We start from the raw sequence: 22,509 nt of genomic DNA, 5'->3' as shown, positions 1-22,509 counted from the left end.
TCTCAGACCTAGCACAGTGGTGGACACATAGCAGGTGCTCAGTAAGACTTGAATAAGTGAGCGAACAAGGTGGTCAGGTTGGGTCAAATGTCCATAGGGGAAGAGCTATATAGGAAATTCTACAATGAGCGTGTAGGGGTCATGGTTTGCCCATCCTACTAACCTGCCCACCTCTGAAGTTCTGGGGTGCCCGGAACAGGTGGAGGGGGAGGGGCAGCCAGAGTCTCCCGTGGCTCTCTTTTTGCTGGTGAGGAATTGCCCTTGAGGATCACAATGTATGTGAAGGTGAATGCAAGAATACAGGGCCCTAGAACATGGGGAGTAAAGTCCAAGTTAGGAGAATTTGAATCAGGGCAGGGACGACCACAACCAGGTTTGAGAATGCGTTAGAACCATACCCAGTCCCCTGACTCCCTATCCTAGAGGAGGTATGGAGAGACACAAATAAACTGTAATTTCCCCCACACCGTAAGGGGGAAATACAAACTATCGAGGGAGGCAAGGGCCGGTCCTGGACTCTTTGTGTCCCGGCCCTGGGCCTTGGTTTCTCAAGTCGGGGCTATGGCAGCGGTAAGAGGTGAGGAACCCAATCTTTTCTTCACGCCCTTCCCCATCTCTGTCGGGCAATTCTGGGTTCGGCCACCAGGAGGCGCGGGCGGGCCGCGCTGGGTAGAAAGATGGCGCGGTGTGGCGGGTGGAAACCGGAGTTGATGAGAGGCTGAGGTCAGGAGGGGCGGCGAGCTCGGGTGGCGAGTGCGTCAGGCTGTGCGTCTGCGCTGGTCCGTGACGCGGGCCCCTGGCAGCGGAGTGCCTGTCAGAGGCTGGACGATGTGTTTGAGGGAGCTCAGGCATGAGTTTGGCATGATCCTGAGGTCGGGGCTCCACCTGGAAGGGCCGTTTCAAGTCTAGGTGTTGGTCAGAAGACTGTGTTCCGCAGGGGGCGGGGGGGGGGGTGGTGCGGGGAAGAGAGAGAGAGAGAGAGTTAGTTTCCAAAAGCTTGGGGGGAAGTGGTGGGAGGTACAGCTGAGATCCAAGTTAGAATTAGGAGTCGGACTGGGATTTGGAGTGGAGACCCAATGTGTTAGAAGGGCCAGTGCTCCTAAGATCTGATCTTGGCTCTGCACTATGCAGCTGTGTGGCCCTAGCCAGCCACTCCCCTCCCCTGTATCTGTTCCCTCATCAGGAAAATGGTGTGTAGGTCCCACCACCCCCACCCTGCAGTTCATGGCTTTTAGTTCTAGCTGTCTGCACCAGATCTTTCAGAAATGGGTGCCCCAGCAATCCCAATAGCCACTTCCCCAGAAGACCTCTAGACTTCTCTCAGGCTCTCCCCCATCCCCCCAGATCCCTCCCTGGTTCTGGGCCTCAAAGTCACAAGAAAGGGAAGAATGGGCCACTGAGGGGAAGGGACAAGGAAGAGGCTGTCAGGGGTGGGGGGATGCCTGGTATGCCAGAATGGGACTCTGGGCTTCTGTCCTTTTACTGTACTATGGACCTACCCCCAGTTTAGTTTCTCCACCAGGCTGGTCCAGCTCCAGCCCCACTGCCTCCCTTCACCCAACCTCCTCCTAACCCTCTCCCACCCCCCAGCAGCTGGTCCTGTTTGTTTTCCTAGATCAGTTGCACTCTGAGCTTCCTGAAGGATGGATGCACAGGTGGCTTTGTTTGCCAGCTCAGCACCCTCACCCCTACCTCCTCCACATCCATAGCCTCAGCCTTTGGAAAGATGTGGAGGGGGGAACTGGGTAGACAAAAAACAAACAAACAAAAAACACTGTCCCTAGATCTACACTTCCAAGAGACCTTAAGATCTCATAGAGATCCCATCACCCTCAAAGAACCCCACCCCCACCCCATGCAGTCTTTGATCTCATATAGGGACCTTTGGTTCCACAGAGAAATCCTCAGGACCACTTCCCTTCTCCCATGATTCTACCAAAATGTCCATCCCATAAGGCACCTTAAGATCCCACAGAGAAACCCTGAGACCCAGTCCTGTTTCCTATAGATCCCATTCAGACCCCCATCTCATATGGGGACATGTAAATCTGATAAAACCTCAAACCCAATCCTAGGCTCTCATCCAGGTCCCAATCCCAGGTAAAGGTCCTGAGTATCCCCAGAGAAGTGACGTCTCCCTCATGTAGAGCCCTTTCCCATGAAAGGCCTGACTTATTAGTGCGGCCGGGCAGGCGGTGCCTGGTGGCCCATGACCTCTCCTCAAGCTGTCCTACTCCACCCCTTACCCCTCATTTCACTGGGAAATCAGCCAGGGCTTTGGTGACTGAAGATGCAAATTCTGTGAATGGTGCCCTCCTGCACCCTGGTGCCATCACCAGCCCCTCCTTTGCAGCCTGGCTCCTCTGCTCCCCCACTCCCCGCCCCCACTCCAGGTCTGGAGCCAGGAACAGGCAGATGAGCACTTTCCCTGGGGCTGTGAGGTCTGGTCTCCTGGGAGACAGAGATAACACGGGTGAGATACCGGCTCAGCTCAGGCAGGGTGGGACAGCTGGGCCCCAAAGAGGTAAGTCCTGAGGGGGTGGGAGCCCTACCCACACAGACCCACTGTCCTGTCAGCTATAAACAGAGCCCCTCTTCTCTGCCCCTCAGTGGGGATGGAGAACTGGCCACCATCCAAGGAGAAGGGAGGCAGCTTTCACCACCACCGGCTCACACAAAGCCACTGGCTCACGCAGAGCGACAGGGAGAGGGCACATGCATACACATGTTCACCGCAGGCACATAGGCGGGTCCCACATGCATCACATGCGAACGGTCTCTTAGGGTGCAACAGGCACTTTAAAGTCAGACTCATTGATGAGTAGACATTTATTCGCTTACCTATTCCTCAAATATTTAATAAGATGTATTATGTGCCAGACATTGTACTGGGCGTTGGAGTCACACATGAGTATGGGCTTTCACATGCACACATCCCACTCCACGATCACCTAGAGAAGACTGTCTTAGTCACCCACCCAGGATCATACAGATGCTGAAGAGTGAGGGTTCTGGAGTTACGCTGCTGCCTGAGTTCAAATCCAAGCGCTACTGCTTGCAAGTTAGATGAACTTGCACTCTACTTCTCAGTTTTTCCCTCTGTAAAATGGGAATAATAGTCTTAAAACTGTTGTGAAGATTTAAATGTAAAACATAGAACTGTTCGGCTATACACGCCCAATAAATTTGAGCCATTACTGTTGTATGGTTGTGGTTATAACTGGTTTTGCTGCATGGCTCTGCCCACCCGCTGGGGCTGGGGTCAGGGGAGGAGTCAGGACAGCAAGCATAACTCTGGGATCTGCCTCCCCCTTCCCAAACTTGCTTACGGCTGCCAGCCTCCACTCAGTATGGCCAGGCTTCCCGTTTCACCCCAATCCAGCCACTCTGCTCAGGATTTCGGTTTGGGAGGGTTGGGAGGGTCCGAGAGCAGTATCCCCAAATCCTTTGTTCTTGTGCAGGCCTCTGCTATCCTGGAAAGGACGCTTGAGAGTGGAACTGGAGATCGGACTTTTGGTCTCAGTGCTTTTCCTGGCTCCATAGGTGGTCTCGGGCAGGTCACCCCCTCTCTTGGGGCCTCAGTTTCGTATCTGTAAACTAACTGCTGGTTCTGGAGGGGCCTCCCAGTCCTGACTTCTGTGATCCTGTGATGCCTCAAAAAAGTTTCCTACCCTCCTTGCCTGGCCTCTGTTCCCCCCGCACCCCCCGAGGCAGAGTGAGGGGGCAAGTTGCCCTGATGTTGCCATGGGGACTAATCTCCAAGAAGGTCAGTGAGCTTCTGGTTCTGCCTTGGCTGGATGGGGATTAGCACCTGGGTATGAGCCCCCACCCAATGCCTCCACACCCATGTCGCCCCACTCTCACATAGGCCCTGAGCAGCCTCCACACCCAGAAGTTCCAAGGCTGGTCCAGAGTCAATAAATAGGTGGGGAGTGGGGCAGGACAGCTGCCATAGCTGTCTGTCTGTCCATTTGTGGCCAAGAGAGAAAGGGAGAGAGATGGAGTCAGATCATGATCTAGAGGCTGGAATCTTGTCCTTCACCTTCTGCCCTTTAGTGGGGAGAGATGGGTCTCCCAAGACAGCCTGTCACCTCTACCTTCAGTCCTGGCTGTCCCATTCACAGTCCACATGAAAGCCACCTCCGTCTCCTGTTGGGGGTAGCTTCCCCTTACCAATGTGGGGTGGGGTGGAGGCCATTTCCGCGTAGCCTCCCTCTTCCTCCATACACACTGTGCCTTCCACCTCTGGTTACCCCAACCTCTGACCTTCTGTCTTTAAATCCCTCCATCTCTCCAAAGTATATATCTCTGTCCCTCTGGTTTCTCTCAGGTTGTCTCTGCCTCTGTCTCTGGTCTCTCTCTAGCTCTTGCTTTCACTGTGTTTGTGTGTTGGGCGGGGGTGGGGGAGGGTTGGGGAACAGGGTGTCTGCAGTTTCTCTGGGCCCTGAAAGTTCTTCTGTGGTTCTCATACCCCTCTGCGCTGCACCCTCTGTCTGTCCTTCTGTCTTTCTGCTTGTATTCTCCACTTTCCCCTCATCCTTCTCCCCAATTCCATTTCCAGTTGGCTATTTCCCAGTCCCACCGCCGCCTGCACTCCAAGCTCAGTCTCTTTTCCGCTTCCTCCACTCCCTGCTCCCTCCCCCGCCCAGGGTGCTGACAGGGATGACAGGAAACAGGCTCAGGCTGGGAGCTGACAGGGGAGGGGGGAGGGGGCCTCTCCAACAGCAGCTGCTGAGCACACACCCCCCCCCCCACCCCACCCAAGCCCAGCACCTGCAGGCCTGCCTGGTGCCTAGAGACTCCACCCCTGGCCAAGCAGGGGAGGAGAGACTTGGATGAGAGGCCTGATCCCTGGCCAGGGCCAGGAAACATGGTCTTGGTGATGGTGGGGGTGTGGAAGTCCAGGGAAACTTGCCTGGAAGTGGGGGCGAGAAGCAGTGGCTCCCTGTTACAAGGGCAGACACCAGCCCACTGGTGACCTTATCTTCTCACCGCCCCCTCCCCAAGGACTGCTGTTTCTGTGTGTGTGTGTGTGTCTTGGGGGTCATCCCAGGGGGAGAACTCTGTTGTGCAGCCTCAAGATCTGGAATCCCATTGGGGTTGGGGGCGCGGGGGGGGGGCGGGTGGAGCTCTAGCCCTCTTCTATGATTGTGGAGGGGAGAGGAAGACCTCAGGCACAGAGAGGACGTGCCAGTGCCAGGCCAGGCCCTTGACAGGAACATCATTCAGTGCCAGGCAAGGAGCAGAAAGCTGGGCCCAGAACAGAAGCCTGGTCAGGGAGGAGGGAGGCCAGGATGGGGGCTGCACACACTCTAGCCTGGGACCCAGGCATCTCTCCCCTTCACCAGGGCTGCTGCACAAAGATCCCACCTGCAGTCCCCTCCTCTCCCCAGACCTGCCTGGGATCTGTCAGAGCCATCTCATCCCCACCCTCTTCCTTTCTCTCTGCTCCAAAGACTCAGCAGATCCCATGGGGGCCTGGAGGTAGTCCGGTGAGGGGTGGCAGCGGAGTGGGGGTGGTGGTGGTGCAGGAGACAAGCCAGCCCCTCTAGCATTATTCAAGTTGGGCCAGAAGGGACCAGGGACTGCTGACCTTCATTCTCCTCTCCCTGGGGGCTGCCTCTGCCTGAGTGTGCAGGGGTACAGCCCCTCCCAATGATGCTTCCTCACCCAAAGGGCAAACTGGGGGTCCTTATTGCTGTTTAAGGAAGATTCTTCCTTCCAGCCCCAACCTACCACTGGCCCCTTCCTCTGGGGCTGGCTCAGCACCACCATCAATTTGGGGAAGGGGAATGGAGGACACCTGGAGTCACAGGACATAGACTCAGCTGGGGACTCAGACTGATCCCAGGCCTTGTGTGGAGCCCTCACTTCTAGGCTGTCCAAGCAGGAGGCCAGGGGTCTAGGGCCATCTCTGTCCTCCTCCTCCACGTCAGCTCTTAGCACTTTGAGTTCCCGGAAAGGAGGACGGTCTGCCTCAGGTTTGGGTTGTAGCTAATTACCCATGGACTCCTGCCTAAGCTGAGGGCCACTTAGACTCACCCCAACACCCAGCTGACTGAAACAAGAGGCCTTGGGATTATGAAGTTTAGGAAAGGTGATGAGGTGCTATGCCTGGGGACTGCATCGGGCAAGGGCTACTAGACCCTGTGTTTGTCTTTTCCAATCAATCTGACTGTTTTCAGACATAAGAAGACTGGAAGAGAGGCTAGGGAGATGGCAGGAGTGAACCCTCGGGATGACAGCACCAAAGAAATCTGGAGGAGGAATTAGATCTCTGTCATGGTTGTAGCCCTCCACACCTCACCGCTAGTGCTCCAACCCCGTAAGGCCTCCAACTTCCCCGGGTCAGCTAGAAGCCCAGAAACCAGGTTATGGGGACTGGTGAGGCCCTCTCTGGAGGCCAGACTAACCTCCTCATAGTGCAAAATGGGAAAACCCAAGGAGAGGCCAGGAAATGACTTGCCCAAGCCACAGAGGTCGCTGGGACAGAGCTGGACCAGAAGCAGGGTTTCCACCTCCGGAAGGGCTCCTGTTCCGGGCCACAGCTCCCTATGCCCCCCGGTGGAGCCTGCCTGGCGGTCCGCATTAACCAGAATGGAGCGGGCAGCCCGGGAGTTGCGGGCCTGGGCAGTTCAAGGCAAGGCGGGCGGGGCCGGATGGGAGCCGGATCTCCCCTGGGAGCGCCGCACAGCCTCTCCGACTCGTTTGGCGGCGGCAGCGGCGGCGGCAGGTGCCTGCGTGGCGATCCGGCTGGGCCCCCGGGCGGGTGCTGAGAGGCCGCCCCTGCCTCACGCGAGCCGAACGAACAAAACGCTCAGGTCCGGTTTGTGCGAGGGGCTCGTCGCGGGGCGGGAGCGGAGGGCCGGGGGCCTGGCTGTGGCCCTCGATGTGGTCCCGGTCTTCCGAGAGCGCAGTGCCGGATAGCGCTCCGCCAGCCGCCGCCCTCACCTGAGCACTTCTGCGGCTGACACGTCGGCGGCGGCCGTAGCGGCCAATACAGGTACGCACCTGGCCCGCCCCTCCCTTTCTGGCCACCCTCCACCTGACTGGGCCCTGCACACGCCCCGGAGCTTGTGCCGAAGCCCCGGCTCAGCGTGCTCTTATACGGCCTGTTCAGTCCCGCCCCTAGACACACATACACACACGCACACTCACACCTGTCCGAGCGCCCGTTTGCTCGGGGCAAATATTGACTCAGAGAAGGCGGAGCGCCCTCCGCCCCCCCTCCCCGCCCCCGCCCCCGCCGGAGCTCTGGGGCCTAAGCTCCTCGGAGGCCTTGGCGGCGGGTGTGTGTGTGCGGAGGGGGTGGGGGGGAGTTGTCGGGGACCTGGGCGCCTCTGGAACAACACCAGATGTCACTTTTCCACCCACCTGCCTCTGGCGGGGGTGGGGGAGAGGGTGGGAGGAGCTGAGGAGCAGAGGATAGAGGCTGCCTGGCTGAGGTGAGGGGGAGCGGAGGTGGGTCTCTTAGGGAAGGCGGGACTACTCTTGGTCTGGGGATTCAGATTCACGATGGGAGTCTCTGCAGGATGTGTGGCCCGCTTTCTGGCGGTGACCTCCGCCCGCGTCCCAGCGTCTAGTTCTTGGCTCTCTGGGACGTGACTTGGTTTTTCCCTTACTTCCCATCCTCTTGGCAGAGTGCCGGAAGCCCGGAAGCTGCTGAAAAAGGCTAGTGGTGAACGGCTGAGCCTTGGAGCAGGCGTGTCTGGGAAAGGAAAGGGGTGGTCACCTCGTCCCGCGGCCACCTGCTGCACTGACCGGGCCTGGCGCTCCATTCCTGTCCACCAGGCTATGCTGGGGCTAAGGCCGGCCAGGCCCCTCCCGGAAGCGCCCTCCACTGGCCAGACCAGGGCCAGCGCCTGGCAGCGAGCCGCGACAATTCTCGCCTAGCTGTGCTGTGGTGTGGAGTGGAGAGGAGCAGTCTCGCAGCCCCTAAGTCTCCAATGAGTCACTGCGGTCTGCTTCGGCTGCTCCTACCATCAGTATCTCAGAGCGCGCGCGCGAGTTGCTCCCGCGTCGGGGAAATAAAGCCAAGGCAGATACGGAAAAAAGGATAGATGCTTTACTGGTGGGGCGGTGGAGAGGGGGCTGGGCAGAAGCTAGGGAAGGAAGTCGGAGGGGCTGGCCTCTGGATACGGCAAAGAATCCGTAGGAGGCGGCACCACCAACCGGGACACCTCGATTTGTTGTGGTCCGAGGGGCGCCGCCGGCTGCAGGTCCGGAGTCGGAGCCCTGGAAGACAGAAAGCTTCGGCTAGGGGTGAAGGCGAGGCTTTGGGCCAAGCCTGCCCGCTTCTGCCTCCCCTCGCGGCCCTCCCGCGCTGTCGCGCGGCCGCTGGCCCGGGCGCCCCCACCTGGGAAAGCTGAGCGGAGGCAGGGCGATGACGCGGGGCCGCGAGGTGAGCACCACCTCCCCGCGGCTCGCCTCCACCAGGATGTTCTGGATAATGTTCTCCAGCAGCGCCTCCTGCAGGTTGGCGAAAGACGGGAGCCTGCGGGGGACGCGGGCGCGGGTGTCAGCGCCGCCACCTGCCACGCTCAGCGTTCTCCGTGCTGCACCGTGTGCCGCGTGCTCTACGTGGATTTTCATTTAACTCCTCACCCTCCCAACACTACGAGGCATCCTTGTTCCAATTTTACAGACACTCAGACTGGCTTAAAGGGCCCAAGTTGCCAAACGTCATGCTGCTGGTACAAGTGCTAGGATTCGGATCCAGGAAATAGTAGTCCCCATCTCAGGGCCAGGTTTGGGGAAAGGCGTCTAGCGATGAGAGAGGTTGCAGAAGGGACTGGGGCTCCGGAATCCCGACCCAGACAGAAAGTGGCCACAGAGCCGTCCCAGGGGAAGGTGGTGCAAGAAGAGGTGGTACTTCTCTCCTGGTTCTAGAAAACCATTTAAGAGACTTTGAAGACTATACCCTCCTTCGAAGTGGTGTGATGGTGAATGTTAACAGCTGGGTCTTGGAGAAAAATATCAAGGCTCAGATCTCCATTCTGTAAATACTCCCACCCAGGCCTTATGCTACCAATGTAATGTCAGTGAACACTGACTTGGGAAGAGATGCACTCAGTAGAGGCCACCCCCGTATACCATTGCCTCGCAGGATCCTTCTGCACACAGCCTGCCTCCAAACCCACACCTGGGTCTGGCTGCTCACCGGCTGATGGCCTCCTTTTCATTTCGCTCCTGCTCCTCCTTCATTATGACCTTCAGCTGCTGCTGCCACTGCCATTTCTGGGACTCCTGGGACACGGGCTGCAGCGCGGGCTCGATCCCTGTCCAGGTCAACTTCTCTTCCTTCTCCCCCATCACATCCTCTGCTTCCAGTTCCTCCTTGCCCATCTCCTCTTCCTCTTTTATGTCCTCTTCCTCCTCCTCTTCCTCCTCCAGCTCCTCCTCTTCCTCTTCCCCCTCTTCCTTCTTCTCCAGCCTCCATTTGTCCTCCTCCAGCTCCTTGCGTCCTTCCCTGTCCTCCCAGATGTTGGAGGACGGAGACAGGTCTGGCACTACTTGCAGGCTGCTGTTCTGGGCCATGAGCCTGGCGGACTGCTCATTCCAGAACTGGCAAAAGTAAGGCACCGGCTCCACCAGGCTTTGGTCTATGGCCTCGTGGAAGGTCTTGTCTTCCAGCAGGCCCCTGGTGGCAGGAAGGGAGACAAGGTCCTTGCTAAGAGGCCTTGCAGCCCCCTGTGGGGCTCTGGTTTCAAGGTTCCCTAAGGGGGGTGGGCGGTTCTTGCCTACTGTGTCCACAAACAGGTGCTAGGTGGGGGAGGGGAGCTCTTGGTCCATTGCCCCTCCCATCCTTCTTTAGAGGAAGGCGTCTTAAGGCCCCATGGAGTCTTAAAAGGGAACCTTATATGGTGGAAGCAGAGCCAGGAGGTCAGAGTTACACAGATGAGGGGCAGGAACCTGGGGAGAATGTTAACTGGCTCCAGACCTCATCTACTAGCTGTGAACGGGGCGGAACTCAGGACCCAGCCTAGGATCCCTCTAGCCAACTCCATTAGAACTTGTACATTCCTGGAGGGCCTGTTGCCACTTGTGGAAGGATCTTATAAGGAAGTTCTATTCTTCAGGAAAGGAAGGGCTGGGACTTTAGGGGCTGTGGGTGGACCCAGAGTTGAATGAATGAGGGAATGAGGGTCCAGGTGGTCACCTGATGATTGTGTTGAGACAGTCAATCAGTAGCTGCTTCTTCTGCTTTGAGATAGGGGCCCATTTGTCAGGGGATTTTTTCTTAGAAGCCTTCAACTCCTCCTTGGCGTACTTCCTCTTTGGCAGCTCCCTGGGTGGGCCATGACATTGAGTGGCCTGGGCAAGCCACCATGCTGGGGTTGGGAGCATGAGCAGTAGTGGTGGCCGCATCGTCATAAAGACATAGATGAATTTCAGGTGGCCCCAGCTTTAACTCAAACATGGTGCTACTACATTTGGGGAATTAAGCTCGACCCTCAGAGTCAGCATAGGACCTAGAGAAGCTCTCTAAGGGGCTCTAGCTCTTTGTCCCTCTCCTGATAAGGGCTTAAGCAGTAATGGGGGCATCCTGGGCCCAGCAATGCCCCATAACCCCCACTGCATGGCACTTGCTCTAAGCCTCAGCAAAGGTTGGGTCTGGGCAGCCCCCGTTCCAGAGTGGGAGAGATGGTTGAGAGCAGAGGGAGACCCCTCCCTCCCTGAGAGTTCACCGGTGCAAGAAGTATCGGGGAAAGTCGGAGAAGAAGTTGGCCAGGAAGTTGTCAGTGGCGTGGGTCCTGGCAGTGAGGCCCAAGTAGAGCATGCCTGGCGAGGGCGGCTGGGGGCATGGCCAGGATGTCTCCTCCTTTGGGATCTTAAGATTCCAGCTGGTGGGCCGGCAGAGAGACTGCTGTTTCTTGATAGGGGGCAGCGTCTTTGGGACGGAAAGGGGGAGGCATGAATGGCAGGTGTTTGGGGACTGCGCTCCCATCACCGATGGGTCTCTAGCCCCCCAACCAGGCCTTTGGGGTCACATAGGGGTTTGACTCCACCTACTGGCACTTTCATCCTTCCCTTCTAGGAGGCTGGACCAGGGGTTGGAAGTATTTCTGAGAGTGAGCAAGGATCCTCTCAAATTATCCCAAGGAGATGGGCCTGGGGTTTATGGCCTTACCTTGTACCTCCTCATAGGTTCACAAGCTGTACAATATGCCCTTCTCTGTGGAAGCAAAAAGACCCCAGCTTAGAGTACAAGAGGCTTAGAGGGACTCCCCTCTGCTTTCCCTTCCCGCTAACCCACCGGAGATCTAAGGCCAGTCCCAGGACCTGTTGCCCTCTTGGTCCTGCCCAACTCCTAACCACACCTTCCTTAGGGAAATGTGGCCTGCAAACAAGTAAAATATGGTCATCCAACTGAAGGAAAGAGGAGACGTCATCAAACACATGCAGGTTACCCCACGGGAGCTTGTCCTTGTGCCCTGGAGATTTGTGGTTTGGTATGACTATGACAGGAAACAGCCTCCCTTATTAAGATTTAATTCAGAAATCCTTTCTTCCATGCCCTCAAGACATGATTTCCATCCACAGTTGGGCCAGAGCTTCGGAGGGGAGCAGTCACTCCCTGGGGGTTTAGTGTGGTAGACACAAGAGTGATCCAGGTACAAGAATGGCGGAAGCTAAGAGATTGTAGGAGGAACCAAGACAAATGTTTTGTCCCATATTTATCATCAGTCTCCCCCCACAAATGCTCATAGCCCATGTTTAATGAATGCTTACTGGGGGGCTGGGCACTTTACACGTATTAATTCATTTAATTCTCCAACAGAGCTATGAAGCAGATGTTTTACTCGCATTTAAAAATCTTTTTAAAACTTTTAACCTTGGGAAATTTCAAACGTATACAAAAGTTGAGAGAATGCTGCAAAGAATCTTCCGTTACCCACTACCCAGCTTCAACAATTAGCAACTCATGCCAGTCTTATCTCAGCTACACCCCACCTCTGGATTATCTTGAAGCCAACCCCAGCTATCACATTTTACAGTTGAAGACACAGAGAAATTAAATAACTTGACCAAGATGACAGAGCCGGAAATCGCCAAAGCCAGGAATCAAAACTGGGCCACTTGTTCTCAGAGACTGCACCCCAAACCACCATGTGGAACTGTCCTCCATCAGAAGGTGAGCTCTATCTTGTTTCCCCCGGGTCTTCAGTACCCAGCACTAAGAAGGCGCTCGTTAAATGCTCACTACATGAAGCCTTCTTTATCCGGCGAGTCTCTTGCGGAGACGCCGTGCTTAGCATAAGGAAAGAAATCTAATCTCTTAGGTTTGCGTGTAGGACCCCCTTGGATTACTCCCTCTGTTCCCTCCGCTAAGGCCAGTCAGAAAGATCTGTGGTGTTCAAGGGCCACTCTGCCCTCCTCACCTTCACTGATTGCCTATCTGTGATGGTGAACTCCACTTCCTGCCGCACCTTCTCGTCCTTCCACTCCTGCAGTTCCTTATGGTACTGCTTCAGCAGTTCCTGCCGGTATACCTGCCGCCCGGGACAAGGAGGGAGAAGACCAAAGTCTGGGGGGCTTATAGCCAGGCCTTGCCCTAGACCTGTGCTGTGGGCTCCCTACTCTTTCAGGGACAGGCTCTCTGGGAGTCTGGGGATTTCATAGCCCGCCCCACCACCCAGGACTGGGAGCTGTGCTCCATCCAGTTTCTCTTTGGGGCTGATCCTACCTTGCACACCAGGTCCATGCTGTAGAAACTGGCATGCACTGAAGCCTTCAGAGTCACCACAAATGGGATCATCTCTTCGGGAGCTACCTTCCCTCTCATGGGACTGACGGACACCTGTTGATTTGGGGAGGGAGTCTCTGGAGCTTCCCGGGGATGGGATAGGACTAGATGGGATGGGATGGGATGGGATGGGATGGGATAGTATGAGATATTTCTGGAGCCCTGCTGAAGGTTCTGATTCTGTGGACACAGGAAACTCTTACCTCCCCTAAGTCTAGAGGCTTCAGCTGCCAGACAAAGATGATTGTCTCATTCTTGGAGATGTTGTTGAAAAACAGCAGGCGCCTGCACTTGCTCTGCACAGGAATATTTCCCAGGGAGATGTGAGACTGGGACAGGAAGACGTTCTGTTGGTGGAGACAATACAGCAGCAACTTTGGGAGGTGAAGAAATAATCATAGCAACCACTGCCAGTTACTGGGTGCTTTCGACAGGCCAGGTACCATGGTAGGCAATTTACATGCATTCAATCCTCCCAGTAGCTCTATGGTATAAATACTACTATTATCCCCATTTTACAGATGTGCTGCTAAGGTTCGGAGAGCATAACTATTTTCTCCAAAGGTCTCACTCAGGTTCTGCTGGGATAAACCCAGACGATATCACTCTAAAGCCTAAGATTTTGACCACTAAAATGGGCATGGAAGGGCTGAGGAATCACAATTTGCTTAGAGAAAATAGAACTCAACATAATGGAAGTCCCTGAGGGATGGTTGTAAATTAAAGGGTGATCAGCTGTTGGTATCATCGCTGGGCACAGAATAGGAGCTATGTTGTAGGAGTGTCTGGAAAGACTGAGGCCACATGAAAGGGGCACTTTCTCTCTGTCCAGACCAACCGCCTCCAGGGTCAGGACTATGTCTGATTCTTCTCTGTGTTCCCAGGGCCTCAACAGTGCTCATCCTGCAGTAAGAGTCCAAAAGGAGCAGGAGCAGAAGGGTGGACAGGCAGCTGTATGAGGTGATAGTGACTGAACGGGTGCGTGGAAAGATTCATGGAGAACTGGGTGGATGTGCGGATGCATGGATGAGTAAATGGGCATGTGGGTCAATGGGGAGATGGACGGATGGGTGGATGGATGAATGGGCCAGACCTCCCAACGGTGAGGAGCATAAAGGTAGTGTTATTAACCTTAGATTTCTTTCAGAGAAATCCATCTAGGTCCAGGAGAGGGACTGTTCTGTTTGAAGATAATACCTTACAGCCCTAGAATTGGAGAGCTTTTTTCTACCCTTTCTAATAACCCCATCCCAATGCCCAAAGAAGGTGGGATGGAGGGCCCTGCAGCAGGTGGAGTGGCTTGAGCAGGAACACCTGTGGGCACTAGGTGGCAGGGTAAGCCTCTTGTGAAGCTGGTGGTGCATCCTAAATCTGAAGGGCTGGTTCCAGGCTTCATCTCTGTATTCCTCCTTTCTCAGCATCATCTCGTTTCCTTCCCAGCCTCCCCTTCCCTTTGCACTGGCCACCCTGGGCCCTCAAGGCTCCTCCTAGGCCTCAGGTCTTTCTAGCTTCTTTACCCCTACCTGTCTAGAGATCATCAGTCTTGAGTGTGTGGAGCTGCTGTCCCATGAGATGTTGTGGAAAGGGGCTGTGTCCCCCATGACATGGGGGTCATAACCCGCTCCCTGGAAGTGGATGATGGCTGAGTTCCATCCCAGGATGTGTATTGGCACATCTACCTGGGAAATTAGGAGGATGGGGGAAGGGACTGGTCAGAGCAAGATCTGCTGAGGAGGCCAACTCCAACCCCGACTCATGATAGCCCAGGCTGCTGCTCACCGTGTAGGTCTTGGCCTCAATAGGTGAGAAGATCCACAAGACCCGAGCAGTTGTGCCTGGCTGGATCTCCCCTTGAGGGTTGAGGCAGAAGAAGATAGGGTGATCGAAATTTTTTTCCTGAACCTGTGACAGGACGTTGGTCTGGATCTCATATGTCACGGGCACCGAGCCACCATTATACAGCTCATAAATCTGTAGAGAGTGTGAATGGAGAAAGCTCCAAACCGGCTCATGGCTGCAATGCAGAGAGCCTGGGCTTCTGTTGGCCTCCATGATGTCATGCTTACAGGACCAGAGCTCCCCTAAATACCTCTGATTTTCCTATGGCTTCATCACCCAAAAAGTACATAACTGTATTTTCAATCTGTGACATTTTAGGATAATCCGTAAGCCTTATTTTATTTGCTCTCAACTTACCTTTGTCAAGGTGTAAGGGGACACTAATGCTCATGTCCTTAGTCTTAGAATTTAGGGAAATGTCCATGCATGCACCATCTAGATCCTTCAGCATTTTCTAGGCTCTGGTTCTAATCACCTGTAAGGCTGCCACTTTTCCACATTTGCCATTAGAGGCAGTACTGCTTAAAGGTAGGTAAGGGAGCACAAGGAAGGTGTGAGGTCCCCCAAGACTAACTCTAAAGTATGGGAATCACAGAATATCCTGGAAAAAAAAACAGAGATTTTCTGGTCCAATCCTTCATTTTAGAGATAAGAAAATGAAAGCCAGAGAGAATAAAGAGTTCATCTGTATTGAAGTGTGCCTCCCCGCCCCCGGCCCCTGCCGCCCATCTTGCTCAGTACTCACTCCTAAATATGCTGACTTTATTTCTGTAGCCTGGACCACCCTCTGAGCTCCAGTCCTGGAACCAATGTCTATTTGATAACCCCTCTTGGTTATCTCATAGGCACCTCAAATTTGGCCAAAACTAAACTCGTCACTTTAAAACCTGTTCTTCCCCTCGGTTTATCTCCTTTCAGCAAATGGCACTACATATTCTCCTGAGCTTGAACCAGGAGTCCAATATTATCCTCAGTCTCTCCCTTTCTCCTACGTCCCAGATCCAATCCCCACCAATGATGCTGCCTCCAAAATGTAAATTAAATCTGTTCCTTCTATTTCCACTGCCCTCTTGCGGGTCCAGATTACCATCTGTCATCAACTCATGGATGAAGGAGGAAGCATGGCCACAGTTGTGGAGTTTGGTTGGAGGCACAGCTGGGTCTCTTGGCTCTAAATCTGGGGGAATTTTCCACTGTCTTTGTTCAGGGCTACAAGGGAGCGGTCTGGTCTCACTGGAAAGCTCTCCTGGGAGCACACGAGTCTTTGCCATCCTTTTTGAATATCTGGGCCTCTGCAGGCTTGGGCATGCCCAGCCCTGGGTAGGGCTTCTGGGAAGCCAATGGGGTAGAGGGTGGTGTAGGGAAGTGAACGGAGTTCAGGGCTAGGGGTCCCCCTCTCAGGTCCCAGAAGCCCATTCCTCTGCCTTGAGGCCGAATGCCTGCACAGAAACAATAAGGGCTTCTAAAGGGCTAAAAATGTCAGGGCTGTGAACTGTTTGGGAGAATACTATGTTCCCCTCTTGGAGATTTCCAATGTACGATTTCAGAGCAAAGAAACCTGATTTCCCTCAAGTAATAAAGAAGAAAATCCTATAGCTTCATGAGAATTCACATTCCAGTTTTTCACATTCAAGAAAGATATCCTTCTTGGACCAATGAATTTCATTGTAGCTGACACCTATTAGTAAGCAGGTCATGAAACCAATTTAGTGGGTCATGTCCAGCATAAAAAAAAAAAAAAAACAGAACAGAATAAAATAAAAAGATAACAGAGTACTTTGCATATAGTAGTATATGTACTGATCTGTGATACTTCCGTTTCAGTTGTATGCGTATGTATGTACTGAGTTATTATCCAAAATATATATCAGTGTGATTCATGGTCAAAGAAGTTTGAAGAGCCCTGTGCTAGAGGAGAAAATCCCTTCTTTTGCATGGGAAGGCGGCCTCGAACCAGAAAGTTGAAGCCCCTTGCCTTGGGTCTCTCCTAGTTGCCCAATCTCAGAGTTGAGCCTCTTAGAGTGAAGGCTTCTAGGGGGCAGGGTCTTTGTCACCCTGTCAAGGGCTGATGCAGATATATAAAGATCAACGGTTAAGCCCCTTGTGACCAGGATGAAGTAGACCACTGACCTGCCGTGGGGGCAGTGGGTTACCGATGGGGACAGGGATGAACTGGTGGCTTGTGGACATGAAGTGCACGTACTTCTGCTCCAGCTTCACTGTCACGCCTATGAAATTTAGCTGGAAATAGAGAGCTCATGAGTAGCATCCTCCCCTGGGAGGAAATGAAGCACCTAGAAGAGAGATCCAGCCCCCAGCTGCCTGGGAGACACAGTTCTCCGCTCTTCTCTCAGTTGTCCAGGGCAGGACCAGAGCTGGGGCCTTACCAGGATCTCCCGGCCGTGGGACACCTTGAAGAGCACAGGGAGGCGATCGGTGCCAACAAACAAGTGGCTGGAAGGGAGGAGACAAGTCCGAGATGAGTTACGGAACCCCAGGACAAGTGGGAGAACAAATAGTCAGACCTGTGGTTTTGAGCCCGCTAGCCCCTAAGAGTATGTGGAAGCCCCTGAGTTGGGACAGCATGAGGCAAATTAAATTTCCCCTGCAGGTCTTCCCAAGGTGGTATCCACTCAGGGTGACATGGAGTCACACAGTGCATGGCCAGCCTCCTCCAGGAGCAAGGGGAAAGAGGGGAGTCTCTAGGACTGGAAGTGCAGGGTGCGTGGGGGGCGGGGGGAGCACCTGTATTTGAACTCCACAGCCTGCTCCTGCCCAGGGCTCAGACTCCCAGCCTTGGGGCTGATGGAGAATATGCAATTGTCCTGCACACGCATTTGGTGCAGCTCAGTGCAGTCAAACTCTGCTCGCTCTGCCCACAGCTCCAGGTCGATCTGCTGGTCACTTGGAAAGAGGAAGGCCCTGGGAAAGGGTGAAAAGCAGGAGGAGTGAAGTCTCTCAGTCAGAACAGAGAGGCAGGAGTGGAAACCTCCGTGCCTCTCCATTTCATCTCCCCATTTGGCAAGCTGTCCCATCAATGGCTGAGCAAACATGACTGTTGTGGATCCTCATTTCACAGTAGCCCCTAAACCCAGGAACAGAACCAGGGCTGTGGTGACTAAACAGGAAGTGGGGTCACTTATATATGTGGGAGCTGGCCATTAACTCTGGAGAAGTTTCTTTGACAAAACATATGAGGCATCTAGGAATGCCAGCAGCATCAGCTAGGGCCCTGAGAGAGAGAGTGTGCAGGTCAGCTTGGGCACAAGGTGGAGAACACATGCCCCAGCAAGTCTGGTGCTCTGGAATCTGAAGCATAGCTAGGCATAGATCAATGCCCCTGAAATGCCTTGTAATGTAGCAAAGTACACATTGCACTCTAAGTAGCTGACCAAATGGGTGATAAAGGGGTCCCAAGACCACAATCTGAAAAGGAAGACCCTTTCACTCTCGGAGAGCTGGCACAGAGATGGCCCCAAACTGGGCAGAGGCTATGAACAGGGAGCAGTCAGAGGGGAAAGAAAAATGGCCAACACATCTGAAAAGGCTCAATAGGAGTTAGAAAAAGCAAATCAAAACCCCCTTGAATCAATCTTAAATATTTTCACATTGAAAATGTGAAAAAGACAGAACAGAGATACCAGAAAAAAAATAGTATATGTGGATACCTAATATATGACAGCAATGGTATTAGCAAAACAAAATGACTTTTCAATAAATATTGCCTGCATAATTTGCTAAACATATAGTAAGTAAGTAAGTAAGTAAGTAAATAAATAAATAAATAAATAAAAATCTCCTTTATTACACAACAGAAAGTAAGTCTACAATTCTAGGTGGGTTAAATAATTAACTGAAAGAAAAACTTGTAGATAACAATTAGTAGGATATATTTGTGCTTTCAGAGTAGGTAAAGAGAAACAGATAAATTATAATTTACATTTAAAGACCTGCTTAGCAAAATTTGCTATTAGGAAAGTAAGCAGAAGTTACGTATCATAGATGATATTTTCAACACAAATAGCTGGATCAGTAGTTATTACAAAAAAGAAGAAAAAACACCTAGAAAAACTGTTCTAAATCATTAAGCAAATAAACCCCAACCACCTGATTTTAAAAATTACCAAAATTACTGAGCAGGCACTATGTAAAAGATAAAATAACTATTCCATAAAAAATATAATAAATACTAATCCTCATTTGTGTCTAGATAACTCAACTTGACAGCCAATACAAACAAAACACAGTGACATCAAAAGTTAGCAAATTTGTGGACAGTGGCCTGATTATATACTACTGATGAGTGTAAAAAAAATTACCTCTAATGCTGGTAAGTTTAGAAAGAAGAGACACCCTCAAACATAGGTAGGGAGAGAAGGAACTGCTACCACCTTTTGGTGTATGAATTTAGAATAAAAAAAATGTATATGCGCTTTGACTCAGAAATTTTATTTTGGGGAAGTAACCTGCAAGAATAAACGCATGCATGTGTATGCACACACACACGGATGTTTACTACAACTTTCTTTGTAGTGGCAAAACCAAACCAAACAACACACTGGGAACAACTAATGTCATCCAATAAAGAAGCGATTCAATAACTTATGGGCCATTCATGTTACGGAATACTATGCAACAATCAGAATCAGTTGAAACTGTGTGTACTGATCTGAAGGGAACATTATTGGTTTAATGCTGAGTGAAAAATGTTACTGATGTAACCCTGAGCAGAAAGTAATATGTACAGTATTGTATCAATACCATAAAAAAATAAAATAAAAGAGAAACAGAATAACCCTGTAACCGTGTCTGCAGGTCTATATGTTGTACAAATGCTAAGAGTGGAGGCACACTCCAAACCCTCATCACCCTAGCAGGGTGGACTTGGAGAGGGAGCTGGGGAGCGTTTTCTTTTTTTTTTTTTTCCATCGCCTTTTTATTGTTTGACTTGTTACAGGTGAATAAAATGCTTTTGTTATTTTATCTGAGGATATTGATCAGCAAGCAGCAAAAGTGGAGATCTTGCTATTTTGGGGTCAACCAGATAGTTGAAGCACCTCCATCTCCCTCACTGCCCTCACCCAGTCTCCCTCCAAATACTCCCGAGCTCCTTTCCCCTGCTAGTCCTCTCGTGCGGCTCCCCATCTGGGCACTGCAGCAGTCTTCCCACCTGTCCCCCTGCCTCAAGCTGCTAATCTGTTCCTCCCCCCACACCCCAGACCAGAGTGCCAGGTCTTGAAAGTAGATCATGTCTTTGCCCCCCATCTCAGCTTACACCCCACCGATGCTCTAGGAAGAAGTCTAAACTCTCAGAAGGAGTATCCCAAGGCCTAGACCTGGCCACTGCCAGCCTCCCCCAGCTGCATCCGAGGCCTGTCCCTCCCTCCCTATCAACACTCCTGTTAAGCGGTGTCCTTTCCTCTTACCCGCCTACATGTCAGGCACTCTGCTGGAAGGCACTTTGCAGCCTCTGCCTCTCTGCCCAGGCTGTGGGTCTAGCTTGGTTGTAGCTTTCTCCAGGAAGCCTGTCTGATGTGCCACCAGCCCCCACATCCAAAATAGTGTAAAGTATCCTCCAGTGCTGCACACACCTCTTTCACAGCACACATCGCCCTGCACCAAAGGGCTGGTCTGCCTGGACGGCCCTGCCACACCTGGAAGGCAGGGCCTGGGCTCATCTGCATTTCTATTTCGATGGGCAACCTGGAACCTGCACCTAGGAAGCCTCAGTAAAGCTTCAGTCAATGACTTAATGAGTGCATGAGGGAGAAGATGCTGTTAACCAACCTCTGTAAGGAAATCTCCCTTAAACGCAAGGCCCAAGGGCAGAGGCGTCAGAGGAGAAGGCTTGGAGGGCGCAGGCAACCATGTGGCTTCGTTTTCCCCATGCGCTCCTCATCCTTGGGGTTCCCACTCTGTCTGTCCTGCCTGCTGCCACCTCCAGGCCAAGTCCACACTCCCTGTTTCTTGCTGGTCTTGGCAGGAATAAAACCTTCAGTTTGTTCTTTATAAGCTCAGCAGAGACCAACTAGAATTTTCAAAAACAGCCTTCTAAGGAATGGAAAGGAAACACAACACAAAAAGCCGGAGAGCCAGGCCATCCAAGGAAGGTTCCCTGTGCTTGGAATCCTGGAAGAAGCACAGACTGCCTTTCCTAAACCTCAAATGATCTCCTGATGGATGGGCCCAGCTTGACGGGCACTCTGCCTGGGTTTCCTCCCGCCTCTGTTTCCAGCAACCTGGACCCTCTCCACGGAGAGTGCAAACGGGCTTGCTCCTACACACACACACACACACACACTCCACCAAATACCTTGTTTCATGCCAGGACACAAGCCGACACCGCTTTTCCTGCCCCCACCCCAAAGTCCCATAGGACCTGGCTCCCGGCCACTCAACAAGCCCAGTGAATAGCAGATCCGGAGCTCAAAGCAGACCCTGGGCCTTCCCCATCAGGCCGGCAGCCCTGCCTGCCAAGCTTCCTCGGTGATTCAGGGCCAGGAATCCTCAGTTACTCAAAGTCCCGGCCCTTTTCAGACAGGAACCACATAGCTTCCCCAGCTCGGGGAGGGGTGGGACAATCCAGAGAGTAAGGGGCAGCCATCACACCCCAAATGATGCAGCCGCCTCCCCCAGGACTCTCTGCTTAAGCAGGAAGGGTCCAGAGACCCCAGTGGTCCTGCCTGCATATTTTCTCTCTCCTCCTCACTGCCGCACCCAGGCTAGACTCCTGGTTCTCTCTCTAAGCCTGACCCCAGATGGGGGCATGTCTCTCTCACCTCCATTTAGCCAAACGAAGCTGGAAGTCATCAAAAGGAAGTTTACTAGGATATCAAGGCGCGTGGCAGAAACAGGGAGAAAGACAAGAAAAAGTCCTGACATGGAAACGGGAAGTTTACTGGGCACAAGTTCGGGGCCCAGTGGGAGGAAAGCCAAGCACAGGGAGGGCCAAGTGCGGAGGGCTGAGGAGAAGCATAGCCTGCCCTGTGGCCAGCCTTTACTCCTCCTGCGGCTCCGAGCAGCTTTACTCAGTCACAGCATCCTCCCTGACACGGTTCTGTGGCAGCAGATCCCTGTCTGTCCCTGCTGGAGACCCTCGACTCACCCCAGTGCAGGCTTGGCCCCCGCTGGACTAGGGGTCTGTCAGGGGTCCCCCAGCACCCAGCACAGCGGCTAGTGTGCGAGAGCAGTTCAAAGTCTTGCTGACTAACTGGTGTAGGTGGGGGCTTTGGAGTTGGACGAATCTAGGTTTGAACCTGGCTCTGCCTACTAATGGCTGAGTGGTCTTGGTTGAGTCCTTAGCCTCCTTTGCCTCCTGTCTGCGAATGAATCAGCAGAGGATGATTTTTTTCACAGGCTTGGTATGAGGCTTGGAGGAAAAAGGTCTTGTAAGGCACAGTGCCTGGCATGTAGCAGATGCTCAATGGACACTTCTCATTCATTAAGTATTGAGATAACCATGCCAGTCACCAGCAGGTGATTCCACTGGAATCACCACTTCTGAGCCTATTGACACATCTCAGCCAGTGATATAGGCCCTGCATCCTGCTGGGCAATCCCAATTCCATCCTGGCCTCCGCAGCCCATCAATGGGGGACCCGCTCTTCACAGACGCTAGGCAGCCAGGTCTACCACCAGCAAGAGGAGGCCTCTGGCGCCTGCCTCCCAGGCCCCCCAGCCACCCATTCCATGTCAGCCATACCAGTCCAGGGGCACCACTCCACTGTTCTTCAGGGCCAGGAGCACCACGGAGGGTGGGGCCTCTACCGGCGCTGCCCCAAAATTGAAGTCAAGCTTCAGAGGGGTGAAGATGGGGGGGATCTGGCTTGTGCTGTGTGGAGCAGAGAAAGAGACTCAGAGACAGAGATGGGGACAGGGTGGGGCCCTCCCAGAGTGGGGCCCTCCCAGAGTGGCTGACACTC

The 22,509-nt window shown here is 53.2% G+C and overlaps 1 protein-coding gene across 1 annotated transcript in view; it reads right to left on the bottom strand.

Moving 5' to 3' along the window:
• Positions 1-8,069: 8,069 nt before the first annotated feature.
• The window catches only part of CFAP65 (cilia and flagella associated protein 65), a 33,195-nt gene continuing 18,755 nt past the window's right edge, over positions 8,070-22,509 (bottom strand). The window contains exons 19-33 of the mRNA XM_023529721.1: positions 22,290-22,418; positions 17,333-17,509; positions 16,975-17,041; positions 16,718-16,828; positions 14,528-14,719; positions 14,272-14,427; positions 12,952-13,095; positions 12,689-12,802; positions 12,384-12,494; positions 11,132-11,176; positions 10,689-10,891; positions 10,160-10,288; positions 9,161-9,640; positions 8,357-8,494; positions 8,070-8,235 (exon numbers count right to left, since the gene is read on the bottom strand). Coding sequence (XP_023385489.1) covers positions 8,103-8,235; positions 8,357-8,494; positions 9,161-9,640; positions 10,160-10,288; positions 10,689-10,891; positions 11,132-11,176; positions 12,384-12,494; positions 12,689-12,802; positions 12,952-13,095; positions 14,272-14,427; positions 14,528-14,719; positions 16,718-16,828; positions 16,975-17,041; positions 17,333-17,509; positions 22,290-22,418 — 2,329 coding nt within the window. The 3' untranslated portion in view covers positions 8,070-8,102. The remainder of the gene's footprint in view (positions 8,236-8,356; positions 8,495-9,160; positions 9,641-10,159; positions 10,289-10,688; positions 10,892-11,131; positions 11,177-12,383; positions 12,495-12,688; positions 12,803-12,951; positions 13,096-14,271; positions 14,428-14,527; positions 14,720-16,717; positions 16,829-16,974; positions 17,042-17,332; positions 17,510-22,289; positions 22,419-22,509) is intronic.

Source organism: Pteropus vampyrus, unplaced genomic scaffold (genome assembly GCF_000151845.1).
Source record: "Pteropus vampyrus isolate Shadow unplaced genomic scaffold, Pvam_2.0 Scaffold42, whole genome shotgun sequence".
Classification (NCBI taxonomy): Eukaryota; Metazoa; Chordata; class Mammalia; order Chiroptera; family Pteropodidae; genus Pteropus; species Pteropus vampyrus.
Note: the sequence above shows the minus strand (reverse complement) of the source record. Positions and strands in the feature narration are given on the sequence as shown.